The 20,663-nt window shown below is 39.4% G+C and overlaps 1 protein-coding gene and 2 pseudogenes across 3 annotated transcripts in view; all 3 read right to left on the bottom strand.

The window, feature by feature from the left end:
• Positions 1–3,437: 3,437 nt before the first annotated feature.
• LOC608043 lies at positions 3,438–4,309 on the bottom strand (annotated as a pseudogene).
• Positions 4,310–4,849: 540 nt separating this feature from the next.
• Positions 4,850–15,847, bottom strand: LOC100686557 (annotated as a pseudogene).
• A 1,273-nt stretch (positions 15,848–17,120) lies between these two features.
• SHROOM3 (shroom family member 3) overlaps positions 17,121–20,663 on the bottom strand; it is a 120,401-nt gene continuing 116,858 nt past the window's right edge. For 2 of the 3 annotated variants that reach the window (XM_038582385.1, XM_038582386.1), the window contains exon 10: positions 17,772–18,140. In XM_038582385.1, the coding sequence (XP_038438313.1) occupies positions 17,772–18,140 (369 nt within the window). Of the gene's footprint in view, positions 18,141–20,663 lie in introns of all 3 variants that reach the window. The other variant, XM_038582384.1, reaches the window with a different exon arrangement.

Here is a 20,663-nt window from a genome sequence, read left to right on the forward strand (position 1 = left end):
AATTTCTTCAATTGCCTTCATATTTTGTTGATTTTCACTTGTGCCCTTTTATTTCCTAACTTCTCCTTACTTTTGATATACATTGCTCTTTCTTTAGCTTTTTGAAGTGGGAACTTAGGTATTGATTTTAAAGCATTGTTTTCTAATATAAGTGTTTATTTTTTTTTAATTTTTATTTATTCATGATAGTCACAGAGAGAGAGAGAGAGGCAGAGACATAGGCAGAGGGAGAAGCAGGCTCCATGCACCGGGAGCCCGACGTGGGATTCGATCCCGGGTCTCCAGGATCGCGCCCTGGGCCAAAGGCAGGCGCCAAACCGCTGCGCCACCCAGGGATCCCTAATATAAGTGTTTAAAGCTATATAAATTTCCTTCTATTATTCAGTAATCACACAATTTTTTATGTTTAATTATCAGTTTAAAATATTTTCTAGGGATTCCTGGGTGGCTCAGCGATTTAGTGCCTGCCTTCGGCCGAGGGCATGATCCTGGAGTCCCAGGATTGAGTCCCGCGTCGGGCTCCCTGCATGGAGCCTGCTTCTCCTTCTGCCTGTGTCTCTGCCTCTCTCTCTCTCTGTGTCTCATGAATAAATAAATAAAATATTTAAAAATAAATAAATAAAATATTTTCTAATTTTACTTATGATTTGTATTTTGATCCAGGAATGTTATAGAAAAGTGTTTAATTTCCAAATATTTGAGGTTTTCCTAAGTGTCCATTATTAATTTCTAACTTTTTTAAAAAGGATTTTATTTATTTATTTATTCATGAGAGACACCGAGGGAGAGAGAGAGGCAGAGACACAGGCAGAGGGAGAAGCAGGCTCCCTGTGGGAAGCCCAATGTGGAATGTGATCCCAGGAGCCCGGGATCATGCCCTGAGCTGAAGGCAGTTGCTCAACCACTGAGCCACCTAGGCATCCCCAATTTCTAACTTAATTCCACGGTCAAAGAACATAATCTGTATGGCTTTAATCCTTTTTATTGAGATTTATTTTATGGCCATGCATATAGTCTACCTTGGTGTACATATTACATGTAACAAAATTAATTGTATTCTTCTATTGCTGGCTGTAATGTTCTATAAATATCATTTAGGTCAAGGTGATTGATAATGTTCAGATTATGTTGTTACTGAGATTTTTTGTCTAGTTTTTCTGTTTGCTGATGAGGGAGAGATGTTACAAATCCATTAGTCATGGATTTGTATTGTTCTCTCTTCATTTTGTCCATTTTTCCTTTGTGTATTTTGAAGTTCTTTTAATAAGTTGCGTAGGTATTTATGATTGTTATGTCTTTCTGAAGAATTGACACTTGGATCATTATGAAATGTTCCTCTTTATCTGTGGAAATACTTTTCATCTTGAGGTCTATTTAATCTGATATTGATATAGCCACTCCAGTTTTATGACTAGTGTTTGCTTAGTTTATCATTTCTCATCTATTGACTTTCAATCTTCTGGTTTTTTTATATGTATCTTGCAGAAAACATACACTTGGATCCTGATTTATTTTGACAGTTTCCACTTGTAACTTGGAGTGTTTGGGCCATTAAAATATAGTGTAATTATTCATAAGTTTGAGTTACAGGGTGACAATATTGTTCTCTCTTTGCCTCTGTTTTTTATTTCTCTTTTCTTTTCTGCCTCATTTTGGATTGAGTATTTTTTTAATTCCATTTTAATTTATGAATTGGCTATGTAGTTATAGGTTTTTGCAATTTTTTTAAGAGAGCAAGAGAGCACATGCATACAGTCGGGAGAGAGCAGAGGCAGAGAGAGAATCCCAAGCAGGCTTCATGCTTAACCCCATGTGGGGCTCTATCTCAGGACCCTGAGATTGTGACCTGAGTGGAAATCAAGAGTTGGACCCTTACCCGACTGAGCCATCCAGGTGCCCAGGTTTTGCATTTTTAACTTGGCAGTTTATGGATTACAGTTACAGGGCTTGATGCTTTGTAATTCGTTAAAATCTTTATTTTTTTCCTGTTCTTCAAATTGGACAATATCTATTGATCTACTTTCAGGTTCACTGATGCTTCCCTTCATTACTTCTATTTTGCTTTTAAATGCATTCAGTGTATTTTTCATTTCAGATATTGTATATTTTAGTTTTATAATTTCAGTTTCTTTTGTGTAGTTTTTATCTTAAAATTTCCTATCTCTGTTCACTATAAGCCTTCATTAATGAACTGTTTTCTTTTATCTCATTGTGTATAGTTATAGTAGCTAGTTTAAAATGTTTTTCAGCTAATTCTAGCCTGTGGGTCATCTCAGGATTGCTCTTTGCTGATTATCTTTTTTCTTGAGATTGGGTCACAAACTGCTACGTCTTCCTTTTTTTTTTTTTTTTTTTTAAGGTTTTATTTATTTATTAGAGAGCGAGCAAGAGGGCATGAGCAGGATCAGGGGGCAGAGGGAGAAGCAGACTTCCCCACTGAGGACGGAGTCTGATGCGGGGCTTGATCCCAGGACCCTGAGATTATGACCTGAGCTGAAGTCAGACCCTTAGCCAACTGAGTTGTTCGGGCACCCTTATTGCAGCTTTTTCCTATGTTAAGTAACTTTGGATTTTAACCTGAATTATGTGAATAATATATCTTGGAAACTATTTCTATTATGTATTTCTCCAAAGAGTTTTGATATTTTTGTTTTGACAGACAATGTGGTTGGAATAAAATTTCAAGTTTCATTTGTGGACAACTCAAATCTCAGTTCAATTGTTACATCTTTATTTTTTTCATTTATCTATTTTTAATGGGAGCCATGAGTGTTTTTAATACATGAAAAAATTGACATTTCAGCTCAGTCATAAAGGGATAAACTATTCAAATAAGATAGGCCATCAGGCTAGTCATTTGAAAGTAAACAAAAGTAAATCCTTATTTCACACCAGATACTGTCAACTAACATTGTAGCAATGATCCATGAATAATAATGTAAATTAAATTAACTCAAAAAATTTATGTTACGTATTTAAAAAAAGGCAGATACACCGACATTATGTCAGATTCCTAATTTCTTAGGCCAGTGATATAGCAATTCAAGAAAGCATACCCAGTTGTTTCTTGTTGATTTCTTTCTTTTTTTTTTTCTCTTGTTGATTTCTAATGTTTAAACTACATACATCAAAATTTACAGAAAACCGATCTCTATATAAAGACATCAAAATAAATAATTTACTTAAAGTCCATGTCTGAATTATGTAACTCCTACAAAAGCGGAATTTTGTATCTTCAGTTGTTACTAACAGAGCACCCTAAGTCAACTGGCTTAAAAATAAATTTAGTCTTTTACAAAAGGTGGAATAACTATAAGGGTGGTTAGTTTAATGGCTCAGTAACATCTTTCAGGTACCAGGTTCTTTTTTTTTTTCTTTCTTTTGAGGATTGGACAATTTATTGAGAACCTCCCCTCCCCACCCTCACAGGCCCTAGGTTACTTTTTCCTCTTGTGGATCTTGTGTGCTAGCCCCAGGAAGATTGTTGGGGCAGGGGCATGGCATACTGCTCCATGAGGCTCATGAGGTGGCTGTAGCTGCCCTCTTCATACTGCATGAACACAGCTGGAAGGTTCAGCTCCTTGTATAGTAACTTTACCCTGGACCCTTTCTTAGCCTCCCTTTGCCCATAATTCTCCAGAAGGATCTGGCACTGTTCTGGAGAGGCTCACTACAGACACTGAACCACCAGCCAGCTGCATTTGTTGTCCTGGACATCAGTGCCAATCTTACCTGTCACACTGGGGTCCCTAAAGAGATCAAGATAATTTTCCTGAATCTGAAAGAACTCTCTCATCTCTGGCAGGATCATCTCAGCAATGGCATGTTCTTTCTCTTCATCAATTCCTGCCATATATATGGCAGCAGCTACAGGAAGGTAGAATGAGTAGAAAGCTGTCTTGTACTTGACAATAGATTTGTACTTCTTTTCAGTGAATCTGCCAAAATCCACATTGCCCTGGTGGGCTCTGATGAGGTCTAGAGTCTGTCCAATCACAGTCTGATAGAATCTCTGTAGGAAAAGCTCAAGAAAATTAGGATTTCATCCAGCACTTCTCCTAGATTGTCAGGATGTTGACCGAGGGTGGCATGGGCCACCCAGAGACAGGAGATGCCATTGCCTGGCTCAAGGAGGTCTTGGAGTACAATGCTATTGGAGTCAAGTAACAGCAGAGTTTGACAGAACTATAGCATTTCAGGAGCTGGTGGAGACAAGGAAGCAGAATGCTAATAGCTTCTGGTTGACCCTGACTGTGGGCTGGTGTGTGGAACTGCTCCAAGCTTTCTTCATGGTGTTGGATGACACCATGGATTCTTCCCTCACCTGATGGGGGCAGCCCTGCTGGTATCAGAAGGCAGGCATAGGTTTGGATGCCATCAATTATGCTTTGCTTCTGGAAGCATGTATCTGCCACCTGCTGAGGCTCTAATGCAGAGAGCAGCCCTATTGCGTACCTGTGCTTAAGTTATAATTCAATTTTGAAAGACGTAAGTGGGCATCCCATCCAGAGAGGATGTTCAAGAGAAGAGAAGACTGCATTTCATCCTGCATGATTTCCTGAATTTTTGAGGATTCTTTTCCAGAAAAAAACACCTGTCAAGTACCTCCTTTGTTTATCTGTCTAGAATTGAGTCCTATGACCCCTCTAAGCCAATTGCTAGCAATGAGAAAAGGATGATCATTAATGATAGTAACTAATCAGGATTTATTCTCTTCTTGTGGTGAGAAATTGACACCCAAATTGCCAGCAAACTGTAGGGAGGTAGTAAGTAGGAGAATCACTTGACATCTGCCACAAACCCATACTGTAGTCTTAATTTACTCAGTAATAAGAAGGAATAGAATATGTTTTTTTTTTTTTAACAAGCTTTGATTCACTTTTATTTTTCTTGTATAAAACTATGTGGTAGCCACAGCTGGAGCCTGGGTCCTCTGCACGGAGACTCTGGTGTGGGTCTTTACAAGATGGTCAGTGAATTCCTGATAGGGAGACTTGGTGAACACAGTCTCTTTCCAGAGATCAGGGGTGAGATAGCTGTGGGTCTTGGAGATCGCATCAAAAGTAGCCTTGGCAAAGTTCCCCAGGTGGCAGTGTGGCCCCTGGCCGAAGTGTAGCAGTCATCAATACCAGCCATCATCAGTAGCTTCTTGGGCACAGGGGCTGAGACAAAGCCAGTGCCTCTGGGGGCAGGGATGAGACGCACCAGCACAGAACCACAGCGACCAGTCACCTTGCCTGGGACAGTGTGGGGCTTGCGGATCTCGTTCCCCCAGTAGCCTCGTGGCACGGGGACGATGGAAAGCTTGGCCAGGATGACGGCCCCACGGAAGGCAGTGGCTGCCTCCTTGGAGCACTTGACGCCCAGACCCACGTGTCCGTTGTCATCTCCGATGGCAACAAATGCCTTGAACCTGGTCCACGGGCCGGCACGGTCTGCTTTTGCACGGGCATGATTTTCAAGACCTCCTCCGTGGGGGATGATGCCCCCAAGAAGTCAGTGATCCCAGATTCCTTGATGGGCAGAGAAAACAGACAGCTCTCCTCCAGGGCCTGATCTTCATGTCCTTGACCAGGCGGCCCAGCCCGGTGACGGGGATCCACTCCTTGTCCTCCGGAGCTCCGCGGCCCCCGCCCGGCCCCGACCACGGCCACGCCCGCGGCCTCGGATGCTGCTGCCGAAGCCTCCGCGGCCTCCCATTCCGGGGCCCCCCCGGGCCCTCCCAGTACCCGGGCGTCATCCACCGTTTGGTGTTCTCTCGGAGAAGCAGCCAAACACACTATCACATCAAATAAAAACGGTCAGATAATTTTTAAGTTACATGATATTTGTGCTCTAAACACTTACCCTTAAGTGTCTTGGTAGGTAGGCATCCAAATAGAATAATAGATGAAAAATTAAATAAAAGTAGGAATACTTTAAGTACATTTTTTTTAACTGTCTAGAGTGCAATGAGTATCACAGCTGTTTCTCACTACTGGAGACGTCTGGCATTAACAATGTAAAATTATGCAGAAGTTTCCACCTATTTTATGCATAGACTTCTGATTCTTTTGCTGACTTGAATACTGTTGAAAATGTTATTGAAAAAAATACTGGCTTCTTTCTTTTAATTTTTATTTTAATTCTAGTGTAGTTAACATACATTGTGATATTAGTTTCAGGTGTACAATATAGTGATTCACCAATTCCATATATTACTCAGTGCTCATCATGGTAAGTGTACTCTTAGTATCCCTCATCTAATTTACCCACCTCCCCTCTGGTAGCCATCTGTTTATTCTCTATATTAAGAATCTGGTTTTTTTTTTTTGGTTTGTCTCTTTTTTCCCCCCTTTGTTCATTTGTTTTGTTTCTTAATTCCCTCATATGAGTGAAATCATATGGTATTTGTCTTTCTCTGGCTTGTTTCACTTAGCATTATACACTCTAGATCTATCCATGTTGTTGCAAGTGACAAGATTTCACTCTTTTTATGGCTGAACAGTATTCCATTGTGTGTACATATATACCACATTCTTTATCCTTTCATCCATTGATGAACACCTAGGCTGCTTCCATAATTTGGTTCTTGTAAATAATTCTGCAATAATCATAGAGGGGGTATATATTCTTTTGTGTTAGTGTTTTCATATTCTTTGTGCAAATAGTAGTGCAATTACTGGATTATATGGTAGTTCTATTTCTAATTTTTTGAGAAATCTCCACAATGTTTTCCATGGTGGTTGTACCAGTTTGCATTGTAAAGTTAGGTTGTTTGAGCTCTTTCTTGTTTCTTAATATAGGTGTTTAGTATGCATTTCCTTCTTAGCACTGCTTTTGCTGCATCCTTGAAGTTTTGGCATTTTGTAGTTCCATTTTCATTTGTCTCAAGATATTTTTAAGTTTCTCTTTCGATTTCTTCTGTGACCCATTAGTTGTTTGGTAACGTTTTGTTTAGTCTGCACATGTTTTTGAATTTCCTTCTTGTAAGTGATTTCTAGTTTCAGACTCTCACGGCTAGAAATGACACTTGATATGATTTAAGTATTCTCAAATTTATTAAGACCTGTTTTGTGGTCTAACATATGATCTGTCCTGGAGAATAGTCATGTGCTCATGAGGAGAATCTATTCTGTTGCTTTTGAATGAGATATTCTATATATGTCAAGTCCATCTGATCTAATGTGTCATTTAAAGCATGTGTTTCTTTATTGATTTTCTGTCCCGATGATTTATCCATTGATAAAAGTAGGGTATTGAAGTCCCTTACTATTATTGTACTGCTATTTATCCTTTTAGATCTGTTAATATTTGCTTTATATATTTAGGTATTCCTATATTGGGTACATAAATATTTATAAATGTTATGTGTTTGTTGGATTGACTGGTTTATCATTATATAACGACCTTCTTTGTCTCTTATTGTAGTCTTTGTTTTACAGTCTATTTTGTCTGATATGAGTATGACTATTCCCAGCTTTCTTTTTGGTTTCCATTTGTATAGAGCATCTTTTTTCTATTCACTTTCAGTCTGTGCATCTTTAAAGCTGAAGTGAGTAGGCAGCATATACTTGGGTCTTGTTTTTTAAATCCATTCATCTACTCTGTGTCTTTTGATTGGATAATTTAGTCCATTTACATTTAAAGTAACTATTGACAGGTATAGACTTCTTATTGTCATATTGCTAATTGTTTACTGTCTTGTAATTCCATTCCTTTATTCTTCTCTTGCTTTCTTCCTTTGTGATTTGATACTTTTCTTTAGTGGTATGTTTAAATTCCTTTCTCTTTCTTTTGTGTATCTACTATAAATTTTTGTTTTGTGGTTACCATGAGGCTTCTATAAAACTTCTTAGAGTTATAATAGTCTATTTTAAGCTGATAACAGCTTAAGTTCAGATGCATTCTAAAGGTCTACATTTTACTCCACCTACACATGCAATGCTTTTGATGTCAAATTGTATATCTTTTTATATTGTGTATCATTTAACAAGTTATTGTATAGTTATTTTTACTACTTTTGTCTTTTAACCTTCGCACTAGATTTATGCAACTCACTCACCTCTGTTACAACATTGTATTGCTCTGAATTTGACTATATTCCTACTGTTTCCAGTAAGATTTACATTTTCATATGTTTTCCTATTACTAACTAAGGACCTTTCACTTCAGCTTAAAGAAGTTCCTTTTGCATTTCTTGTAGGCTTGGTCTATTAAACTCTTTTCAATTTTCTTATCTGGAAAACTCTTTATCTCTTCTTCAGTTCTGAAGGACAACTTCACTCGGTAAAGTATTATTGGTTGGCAGGGTGTTTTTTCCTTCTTTCAGCATGTTGAATATATCAAGTCAGTCTTTTCTGGCTTGCAAAGTTTCTCCTGAAAAATCTGACAGTCTTATGGGGGTTCCCTTGAACACAATAAGTCATTTTCCTTTTGCTGCTTTTAAGATTCTTTTTCTGTGTTTAACTTTTGACAATTTAATTTTAACATGTCTCAGGGTGGGTTTCTTGGGATTCCTCTTATTTGAAGTCTCATATTCCTTCATCTAGATGTCTATTTTCTTCTCCATTTAGGAAAGTTTTCAAAAAGATTTCATTCAAAAATCTTTCTGCCCCTTTCTCCCTCTCCTTCTTCTGGGAACCACACAATGGAAATATTGGTCCACTTGGTGTTGTCCCATAAGCGCCTTAAATTATGTTCCTTTTCTTTTTTTCCTTTCTGCAACTTTGGATAAATTCTACTACCATGTCTTCAAGTTCACTTACCCTTGCTTCTACTTCATCTTGTCTTCTGTTGAATCCCTCTTTTGAATTTTCACTTCAGTTATTGTATTTTTCAGCTCTGATTTTTGTTGGCATTTTCTTATATTTTTCTCTTTTTTGAAATTCTTACTTTGTGTGTGCATTGTTCTCTTGACCTCAGTGAACATCTTTATGATTGTTATTTTGATTCTTTATTAGGTAAATCACTTATCTCCACTTCATTAAGGTGTTTTTTCTGGAGTTTTATCTTAGTCTTTCATTTGGCACATATTCCTCTGTTTCTTCATTTCCTTAACTCTCTGTGTTGGTTTCTGTGCATTAGATAAAACAGCCACTTCTCCTAGTCTTCAAAGAGTGGCCTTGTATAGAAGATAAAACTCATCATTAAACCCTACCCTAGCTCTTGGTTGTCTTTCAAACCTACGTTGTTGTCCAGTCAGCTTTCTTCACTCTTTGTGGCCCCTGGTAGTTGAGAGTATGCTAAGACCTGTCAATGTCCCAATGCGGAGGATCTCAATCATCACCTAGATGTGAGCTGATTGGAAGCTGGACCCTCAGGCCGCAGCTTTTAAAGTATGCAAACATACCTCTTCTGTGGGATGACTAGGAGATAGTGTTTCTGTATGCACAAGAACTATTTCTTGTTTTCTCCCATCCTGTTGAACCTATGAACACAAGCGATTGTGACCACCAGAGCCAGTCTGTCAAAGTATGTGTACTCTGGGTGGCAGCCATAAAATCTGGGATTCTAGATGCATGCACAAGCTCTTTTCAGCCTGGGGTGAGGCAGAAAGAGAGAACAAAGGTGGCATCTGCTGACCTCCCCATCCTTTGGAGAGGCCCTACATATGTGTTACATTAGAAGCCTGATCCTCAGGCCACAGCTTCTAAGATTTGCAAATAGGTCTTTTTCATAGAAAGATTCAGTTTTTCAGCCTCCCGCCTCTGCACTGTGTCCTGGGAGAATAGGTACAGTGAGTCTGTGTGAACCCATTAAGAACTCTTTTGAAAGGAAGGTACAGATTATTTCCACCATTCTAGAAAGTTCTCTTTCATTTGACCTTAATCAGGTAGCTTCCCTCCATTCCCAGGCAACCACTTTCTCATTTCTATCATTACAGATTAGTTTTGCCTGTTCTAGAACTTGATATAAGTGCATACAGTATGCACTTTTGTAACTTCTTTTGTTTAATGATTTTTATTGATGTGTTACATATATCAATAGTTGTTTTTTATTGATGGATTATATTTTACTATCTTAATGTACAGTTAATGATAATTTATTAACTTGCTGATGGAGATTTGAGTTGTTTTCAGTTTTTTCACTATTGTGACTCAAGCTGCTATGAACATTCTTACACAAGCCTTTTTATGGAGATCTTTTCACTTCTGTAACTACCTAAAAGTAGAATTGCTACACCATAGGATATATATATGTTTAATTTTGTAAAAACCTACCAGTTTTCTCCAATGTGTTACATGCTCACCAGCAATGCATAAGAACTTTATTTGCTCCACATATCCATGAACACTTGATTTCAGTCATTCTAGTGAGTGGTAGTGGAATCCATTGTGGTTTAAATTTGTATTTCCCTGATAATTTAAAGATGTCCAACACTTTTTGTATGCTTCTTGACCAGCTAAATATCTTCCTTTGTGAAATGTCTAATTCTTTTGCCAAGCTTTAAAAATTAGGGTTTTTAAATTGCTGATTTATATTCATGTGGCATGCAGTTTGTATTTATGCATTATGGACAGAAGCCTTTTTGTTAGCTACCTCCCACTGACTTCTGATTAATTTGATCTGAAGAGCTGTGGTTTTACTTTTGTTAGCAGGCATATCATATACCTTCACAATTAGCCATGCCACTGTGCAAACTTAAATATCCAGAGTGATGATGAATGTGCACATTTCCTGCTGTGCCTTTCAAAGATTCTATTCTTTTATTTACCTGTAGAGGCACATTATTTAACTACATCTTGACATGATTTCCTTAATTCATATTTCTAAGCACATCATTCCTTAGGTTTTAACTGACCTTTGCAAGAAGCCCCTAAAATTTGTTCTTAAACCGTGTTATAGATCTTCAAAATTTATTGTTCAAAAATAAGCCTTCAGTAAGATTTATAGAAAAGGTCAGGGAATGCATTTTTAAAATTTTTAAAAATTTTTTATTTATTTGAGAGAGACCGAGATAATGAGAGACAGCATGAGTGGGAAGGAGAGGGAGAAACAGGCTCCTTGCAAAACAGGGAGCCTGACACAGGGCTCAATCCCAGAACCCTGGGATCATGACCTGAGCCAAAGGCAGACGCTTAACTGACTGAGCTACCCAGGTATCCCTGGGGAATACATTTTTTAAAAAAGGAAAAAATACTGGAGGAATAAAAGGGTTTACATTCTCAATGTAACAATATATGTCTGCTTAGGGTTTTAAACTTAGATTAAAACAATTATTACTTGATTGGGAGAAAGTTTATTTGGTGTTTTTTTTTAATTTTTAAAAAATATTTTATTTATTTATTCAAGAGAGATATATACAGAGAGGCAGAGACACAGGCAGAGGGAGAAGCAAGCCCCATATAGGGAGCCCAATGTGGGACTCAATCCTGGGACTCCAGGATCACGCCCTGAGCCAAAGGCAGAAACTTAACTGATGAGCCACCCAGACATCCCTTTGGTGTTTTAAATAATAACATCAGGAATGCCTTAGTGGCTCAATGGTTGAGCGTCTGCCTTTGGCTCAGGGCATGATCCCGGAATCCCAGGATCGAGTCCCGTATCGGGCTTCCTGCATGGAGCCTGCTTCTCCCTCTGCTGATGTCTTTGCCTCTCTCTCTGAATCTCGTGAATAAATAAATAAATAAATATTTAATAAATAAATAAATAATAACATCAAAATATATCCAGTGATACATTATTAAACGGAGTTTATTATTAAACTCATTATTAAACCTTTGGAGTAAACTCTTGAAATGTCTGTTTATATCCTAAGCTGCAGTTCATTTTTTGCATGTCTACTGACACAGAATCCTAGTCCTGGTAGGGACATCAGACTATCTTCCTTCTTTTTAATAAATCTCTTTCCAAACCATTGCATACCATTGGATCTACATTCTATTTTTTTCTTCTAATAGTCAGGAGAAAAGATTGGTGTTTTAAATTCTCATTCAAATGCCCAAGATCCCTCTTTGCTGGGTTCCTTCTTATCAGCTCGGTTGCTATTACCACATAACACAGCCAATTCCTGTGTTGTTCTAATTAGAGAAGGTAAATAGCTCTCATTCATTCCTATACATATTTAAACATATTGCAAAATATTCATCCAGGTATTTGGTAGAATATACCTTTAGATATTTTTTAGGTTGAATTAGGTGAAATTCTTGTTTTCCCCAAATTGAAAAAAATGCATATTCTTAACTTTATTCATGGGTCTTTGATTCTAGTTCTTTAGTCAGTCCCACTTTATACTTGGTAAGTCACGAAAAAGAAAAAGAAAGAATATAATTGGAATCACTTTGGGAATGAGTGAGCATAAAGATGACAGCTGTAGAGGGTGAGACAGAGAAAAGCACACAGAGTGACAGAAAGGCATGCATGTGGAGACACACCAGGAGATGGAGAGGTACACAGAGGTGGAGCAAGGCAAAGAGCAACAGAACAAAAGTTATACATGCTCCTAGGTAGGCCTCAGTCTAAATATATTGCTGTAGGTACTTTAAGGAATATGGGCATATGAAACACATTTAAGAAATTGCTTTCCTTCTGACCTCTCTCCTTCAAGAAGTGTTAAGTCATCTGTTAGGCACTATTTGTTTCTTTGTTAGAGAAGTAGTTCTTAAAGAATCAACAACTACAAAATTCTTTATGAAGTCAGAAGGTAATGCTAGCGCAATAATCTAGAAGACAAAATCTGTTCCAGTTACCAGTTTACTGCTTCTTAGCTCCATGTTCATCCTTCAGTATGTGTTCTGCAATAGTGGACACATGGCTTTAATCTCCTTTATGAGCATGATGCTAGGCTTTCTCAGTAGAGGGCGCTGGAGGGGCAGGAGGGAAGGAAAAGACAGGCTTGCTGTTTTGGCTGCTGACTGGTTTATGAGTGGTGTGGGACATTGGATGGAGTTCTGCCCCAACCACAGATTGTCTTGATCTCACAGCCTTAGCAGGTGAGAAACATCTCCCAGCCCTGTGGACTAGAAACCTGCACCCCGAAGGACTCATGCTTGCCTTAGGGCCCGAAGGCATTCTGCCAACATCTGCTCCCCCAGGCAGATCCCCTGCAACTTAGAGGGTTTCCACCGAGTGGCTAACCCCCCTGCAGGACCCCCACTACCTGTGCACATCCTTGCCATTGGTTGCTGACTGGCTGCACCAGCTTGCACTCTGGAGGGCTGCCTCCTGCTTGCCCAAAGATTGCAGAGCAGCTCTGGCCTGGGTAAACCAACAAATTCTTTTGTCATGGGTGGGCTGAGTTCTCCAAGGTCTGAATCCCAGCCTTGGGGAGGCCAAGGGCCCCTTTCTGACTTTGTCTTTCCTTGGGCACTCTCCCTTAGCTCAGGGTATCAACTTTCTTTATATCCTATGGGCACTCATTGGACTTTAATAGTTCTTTATATTAAACTTACCCTGTCCAATCCCCTGTGTCAAGGAGTGGCAATATTGATATTTTAGCAAGAAAGAGGTGCTTTTCCACTGACAGACTAGCAGAGAGGAATTATAGAATGAAGTAGCAATAAGTGAGCCAGTTTTTTCATTTACAGCCTTTTTCTTACATAATTTTGACTTCAGGGTTTGGAAATCTGACATTTTTGTGTCATGAGCTAGACTGTCAAATCCACACCAAGAGAAATTCTTACTCTCCCATGTAGCCCAAGACTTGGGATGGGGCAACAGAAATCTGAATTAGGCCCCCACTGAAAAGGTCAGCTGCGATTTTAGGTTAGTGCAAATATCATGGCTGGACTTCAAATTAATGACGTGCGATAGGTTGACTCCTTTTGAGGAAAAGTAGTGCAACTGAGCCTGAATATGTACTTAGCTTGTTCAATTTTAAGCAGATCTAGGTGTCAGTGAGCAGGGGAAAAAAATAACCTATATTATAACTGTGGGGATTATACAAAAATAGTGGGGACCATATTAACTCATAATGATTTAGTTAATGAGTCAGCATGACAGGGCTTTGAATACTGGGATTATTACATAAATTCATGGTAGTCTTTCTGTGATGATAGTAAAAGCTGTACAAATGATTGGTATCAGTGGCTCTCAAATGGTGAAGTGTACCAGGATAACCCAGGGAACTTATATAGATGCAGATTCCAGCCTCCTTGGTGGTGTCTCAGTAATGGACATTTCTTTTTTTTTTTTTTTTTTAAGATTTTATTTATTTATTCATGAGAGACACAGAGAGAGGCAGAGACACAGGCAGAGGGAGAAGCAGGCTCCATGTAGAGAGCCTGATGTGGGACTCGATCCCGGGATTCCAGGATCACGCCCTGAGCTAAAGGCAGATGCCTAACCGCTGAGCCACCCAGGCATCCCTGGACATTTCTCTTAAAAGATTTACTTATTTGAGGGAGAAAGAGAGTGCATGTGCACACACAAGTGGGAGAAGGGGCAAAGAGAGAGAGGGAATCCCAAGCAGACTCCTAGCTGAGTGGGGAGCTTTATTTCATGACCCATGAGATCATGACCTGAAATCATGAGTCAGATGGTTAACTGACTGAGCCATTCAGGCACCCCAGTAACGAGCATTTTTAACAAGCACTCTTGTGGCTCTGATGCATATATTTTTTAAGAGACCATGATTAAGTGTCTGAATGAGCTTCCACAAGAAAAATGAAATTTTATTTAGAAATAAGAGTATGAAAACTGTTCATGTGTTCCTTTCTGATTTTAAAATGGTCTTTATCATTTTATCCCATGCTTCATCCCAGAGTTAAGGCAACAATGAAAACTTTGTCCCTAATATACTATTTCTGTGTAGGACAGCCCCTTCGTATTTGTCTGATCATTTTACACTTTGCTGGAAATGGAGAAATTCTTCCAGGCTGAAGTTCTTCCTTTTTCTTGCCAGTAATAAGGTGAATAAGATTCCTGCTCTTCTAAAGGAAAAAAAAAAAAATTCCAACCAAATAGAATAAAGCCAATAATGTGGAAAATATAAAGACAAAAAATATTTGGAACCATATAAGAATAAAAAACCTACATTTTCCTAGTACCCCGGGGCGGGGGGGGAACAGTATCTTGTAAAAGACACTTAAAATATAAACTTAAGATAGCACTCATACTAGGAACAACTGTGTTTTAACTTTTACACGTAGAAGTGATTGAAGATCAGGTATTAACATGAATAAAAGAAAAACTGGGGTGTACCAGGCTGGTTTCTCTTTTGTATGCCTCACAGGCCCTCACTCCTCACTCCAAAAGATAACTTGTGATAATCTTACGGGTTACATGCTTGCTAATCTTCAAGTACGAAAACCAGTTGGGCAAAACAAAACCTAAAATGTTCCTCTGGACAGAGGAAAAAATGTTTGGTTTCAACAGTGTCTCTTGGAAAAACTCAGACACTTGCACTATGGAACCTTCTGGCATTCTTTGGGGTTAGGCAGCCACCACAAGAAACCAAACAGTAGGAGAAAGCCTGGAATCAACCAGCATGTAGCAACATGCCCAGAACTTTTCAAGTGGCCCAGTAAGTAGGAGGCTTTCCAATTTTGTTGCAGGACCTCGTCCTTTCTTAGAAGGTCCCAAAATTTGGACTATTGCAAGGCCATCCCACGCCTACCACTTCTGATGACACATGGCATTTTGGAAATGATTGCATCACAGGAACAATTATTGACTGCGAACAAACAGCTTTGAAGTCTTGATGATGTCCTAGGCATGTCCTGTTCTTTCAGGCGCTTGTGTCATGGCAAGCAGCAGTATCTGCTACTCTGAGGGTCACTTACTTTGATGTGTATAAATTAGAAAAGTGATTGAAGACTTGGAAAGTGCGTCCAAATTCTTCTGAAGAATCATTTTGGAGAATGTTGGGAATGTGGGCAGCTTCAGAATCCCCCTGAGGAATTTCACTGAGAGCAGCTGAAGACATTTACTGGCTGGCTCCCACTTGTTCTGCTGCAAGGAACCACCCAGTATTAGCAAGACACAGTTAATTACCACCTGGAGGTGAGCTGGGGCTCCTGTGTTGGTCTAAGACTGAGGAAATGTCAGATGCATTGTTTCTCTCTACCTCAAAATGACTACATGGTGTGGCTGCTTAGTGTTGCCACTGGTTCCACTGAGTCCCTGGAAAGTGGGACCTCTGGATGTAAGAGAGAAGCTTTTGGCAACATTCCCGGGAAACAGAGGTGCTGTCTTTCCATACCGATGGGAGTCAGCATAAAACCTCCAAAAAGGAAAGCAACAGCTTTGGTTGATTGCTCACAAGAAACATCTAGATGGCCTGTTGCTTCTAAGCTCATCAAAAGACATGTGTATCGGGGACCAAAACTAGTTTTGAAGTTCTTAACCAGAAGATACAGTCCATTAAGTAATTAAAATATACTAGGGGAGAAAAGGGCATGTGGTCTCTCATACAAGTTTTATTCCCTACTTCTCTATATTACTCGCAGTACAAATTAGCAGAGGTGGCCACCAGCCATGGGTCAAGCACATGTGAAAACAACAAAAATCTAAACCAAAGCCTAGGATGCACCACCTGCTCTAAGTATTAGGTTGTTGCCATCTTTGGCATCCATCAGCATAGCCTGGTCCCTGACCTCCTTCCACCTCCTGGTCTGTTTAAATAGACTCACAACTTGGGTTCTAGAGTACCTTCCAAAAAGTCATTATTGTGAAGCAAAATCTTAGTCTTCAGATGCACTGTGCAAACTTGAGACTGATAGTGCAAAATTAGTCTTCAGCTATTAAGAAGGCTGTTTTTAATGGTGGTTGACAGGCTTAGCAATTTAGGAAAACTTTTTTAAAAGTTTATCTCTGACAAAAGGCTACAGTTAGCCCAAACCCCATGTAGAAGGGCAGCATGAATTCAGTTTTGAATCGGTCTGTTTTCTGACTTCTCTGGTATAAAGATTGGAGAGCTGTTGTTCTTCTTAGTAAAATTTAGCTCTATCTCCTCACCACAGTGCTAATGCCATGAAGCGCTAGGAAATGATGGGCTAGCCAGGTTGCGCTAGACCTTCTTCCTGGGGAAGATGTAGCATTCCTGTTGGTTGCAGAAGTAAAGTGGTGAGGACTGGCAGCAGTGGAAACTGGAGATTCCCCATTATCAGTTTTAACACAAGTGTAGAAGGTCTGCTCATGTTTGTAAAAATATGACAGACAAGCCAAGGGTTTAAGAAAAAACGTCTCCACGCTCAGTGTGACTATCTTTGGAATTCTTCATTTCATTAAGGTTTTCACAAAATAACAAAGCTCAAACACAATTGTCTACATCCACCACAAAACAGAATCAAGTGGTTAGCACACAAACAATGATTTTTTCATTTTAAAAAAATATAAATAACAACAATGTTCAAGGTTTTACAGTTTTCTTCTGTGTGTGTGTGTGTGTGTGTGTGTGTGTGTGTGTGTGTGTTTAAGGCTTTATGTTGCAGACCCTTTATTAGTATTTGTATCTGTCGTCAGGACACACTGCCCACAAGCAAGGAAGGCCACTGTGGATACATTCCTGAGGGTGACACACACTCATCTATGTTGCCTCAGCTTGTTAAAAACTAAACAATCAATCAGACGCCTTCCAATCAGTCCTCACAGTTTCATTAATTTTCCTTCTACTAGAAAGTGAGACTAGAAAGGGGTTAAGTTTCCAGCAGCATTCAAGCTCTCAGATCAACCATGTAGGGTGAGAAGGAAAAAAACTGGCTCTTTCCCGGGTAGAATTTTTTTCCTTTTCTCCAGAAAAACCCCAATAGCCCATAGAGTTTAAATGGTGGTTTGTACTGAAATAGCTTTCAGATTAAATAATGTTGAAAGAGAAAGGGTGATCTTTTGGTTGGGTCTTTTAGAAGAGGTTAAAGTGGAGAGGTTAATGTTGGGAAAACACCACTTAAAGTACACCTCCCAGCAGGAGCCATCTCACTCTCAAGGTCTGGGGGCAGAGCCAAAGCCCCTGCCTTGGGAATGAAATCTGAGGGGAGACTCTCCAGCAGACACTTGACTTGTTCCTGCCCTAGCTTGATCTTGTCGTCCAGCTTTCGCTGCTCAATGAGGAGTGTTGACTTCATTTTCACAAAATGCTGGTAGTCCTGGAGTTGTTCCTCTGAAAGGTAATTGGCCAGGATGTCTAACACCACACGTTCCCTTCGGTCTAGGTTCTCCTTGAGCTCCCGGGCATCCTCGTGCTGTCCAGCCAGGACCTTCTTCTTCTCATTTAGAGAGCTCTGCTAGGGCAAAACAAACAGATCAGCAAAGGGCAAGAGGGAGGAAGGAAACTGTCTGCAAAGACACCTTTTACAAGACGGTGAAATCTCCAAGTTTCTGTTTCAATTGTCACATTAGAGTAAGGAGACCGACTTCTTTGAAAATCAGTTTTTTACCCTTCTGTTCATGTATATATAGTTCTCTAACTCGTCATACAGCAGCTTTAAGAGAGATTATAATAAATTGGTTGGAGTAAAAACTTGACTTTAGGCTTCTAGATTTAAAAAAGGACAATTGATTCCATTTACATGAAGTCCTAGAAGTTACATGTGCCTGTATGAGTAGACAAAAGCATACAGATACAAAGTAGAATGGTGGTTGACAGGAGCTGGGGGGAAGGGGCTAATGGAGTTGTTTAATGGGTATAAAGTTTCAGTTTTGCAAAAAGAAAAAGTTACAGAGATCAGCTGCACAACAATATGAATATACTTAACACTACTGAACACTTTAAAATGGCTAAGATGGCAAATTTTAGGTTATGTGTAGTTTACCATGATAAAAAAAAACCCAAGGGGGTAAAAAATGGCCCATCTTTAAGTTACCTTGAGTATTTACAAGTATTTACATTTTTTTTTTTACAAGTATTTACATTTATAGCAGTTCTCAAAGTGTGGACCAGGGGCAGAAGCATTTCCCGGGAACATGTTAGAAATGCAAATTTTTAGGCCTTGTTCCACCTACTGAATCCAAAGCTTGGGGCCCAGAAAACTGTGGTTTAGTAAACCTTCTAGGTAATTCTTCTGCAGCTGAAGTTTGAGAACCTCTGCCCTGATCCACAGATAACAATGGGAATGTCCTATTTCCCATATCTAAAGAAATCTGTTTTCAGTGTTTTTCAGGCCTCTGAATCTAACATGAGAGAAATTCTATTTAACAATGGGCAATTGCATATTCTGAGCATTTCTTATACAAACCCAATGGTAAGGTAGCATGTTTATCTTTAGGACTAATTTACTTTAAAATGATCTTTGACATGGCTCTAAAAAACAAAAAAGATTTATTTGACAGAGCAAGAAAGCACAACAAGCAGGGGGAACAGCAGAGGGAAAGGGAGAAGCAGGCTCTCTGCTAAGCAGGGAGCCCGATGCGGGGCTCGGTTCCAGGATCCCGGGATCATGACCTGAGCTGAAGGCAGATGCTTAACCCACCGAGCCACCCAGGCACCCCTTTAACATGGTTTTTTATGCAACATGTTGACTTATAATGAATGTCATTAATTTTTTTTTTCATTTTATATTTAATCATTTAGACTTTTAAGGCCAAAGTGATTGAGAAATATTAAAGTGAAAATCAATCAAGGTATGTCTTTAATTTTATTTCAATACAAATTGGATATGTAGGCTTATGAAAGGCTGACAGACATGTCTTTGCCTTAATTCCCTTGAACTAGCCTGTCAGATCTTATATAATACAGGGAAAAAAGTACAAAGTTATAGGTTTATCTTACAAATATCTCTATTTTCATGGCTTCCTTTCCCTAATGAGAAAAACACACCTGGCTGGCTCAGTCAGTGGAGCACGCAACTCTTGCTCTCAGGGTTGCGAATTAGAGCCCTGTTCTGCAGGGTGTAGAGACTGCTTAAAAAAAAAAAAAAAAAAAAAAACTTTTCAAAAAATATTTTATTTATCTATTCATGAAAGACACAGAGAGAGGGGGCGGGGGAGAGAGGCAGAGACACAGGCAGAGGGAGAAGCAGGCTCCATGTAGGGAGCCCGATGTGGGACTCGATCCCGGGACCCCGGGGTCACGCCCTGGGCCAAAGGCAGGCGCCAAACCACTGAGCCTCCCAGGGATTTCCCGCCCCCCCCCCCAAAAAAAAAATCTTAAAAAAAAAAAAACACAACAAACCCTTAGGGTACTTGGATGGCTCAATCAGTTAAGCATCCAACTCTTGATTTTGGCTCAGGTCGTAACCTCAGGATCATGAGATTGAGCTCTGTGTAGGGCTCCACGCTGGTGCACGAAGCCTGCTCGAGATTCTCTCTCTCTCTCCCCCCCGACCCCCCCCCATGCACTCTCTTTTTCAAAAAACAGACAACAAAAAACAACCCTTAGGGACACATGCACCCCAACATTTATAGTAGCATTATCTACAATAGCCAAATTATGGAAGCAGCCCGTGTCCATCAATAGATGAATATATAAAGATGTGGTGTGTGTGTGTGTGTATATATATATGTGTGTGTGTGTGTGTATACATACATATATATACACACACACTACATCTGTATCCATTCATCTACACACACACACACACACACACACACACACACACACCATGGAATATTACTTATCCATAAAAAAGAAGGAAATCTTGCCATTTGCAATGACACGGATGGAGAATATTATGCTACGTGAATTAAGTCAGAGAAAGCCAAATACCATATGATTTTACTCATATGTGGAATTTAAGAAACAAGCACAAGGAGAAAAAAGAGAAAGAGGCAAACCAAAAAACAGACTCTGAACTATAAGAACAAAC

This window comes from Canis lupus, chromosome 32 (assembly GCF_011100685.1).
Source record: "Canis lupus familiaris isolate Mischka breed German Shepherd chromosome 32, alternate assembly UU_Cfam_GSD_1.0, whole genome shotgun sequence".
NCBI lineage: Eukaryota > Metazoa > Chordata > Mammalia > Carnivora > Canidae > Canis > Canis lupus.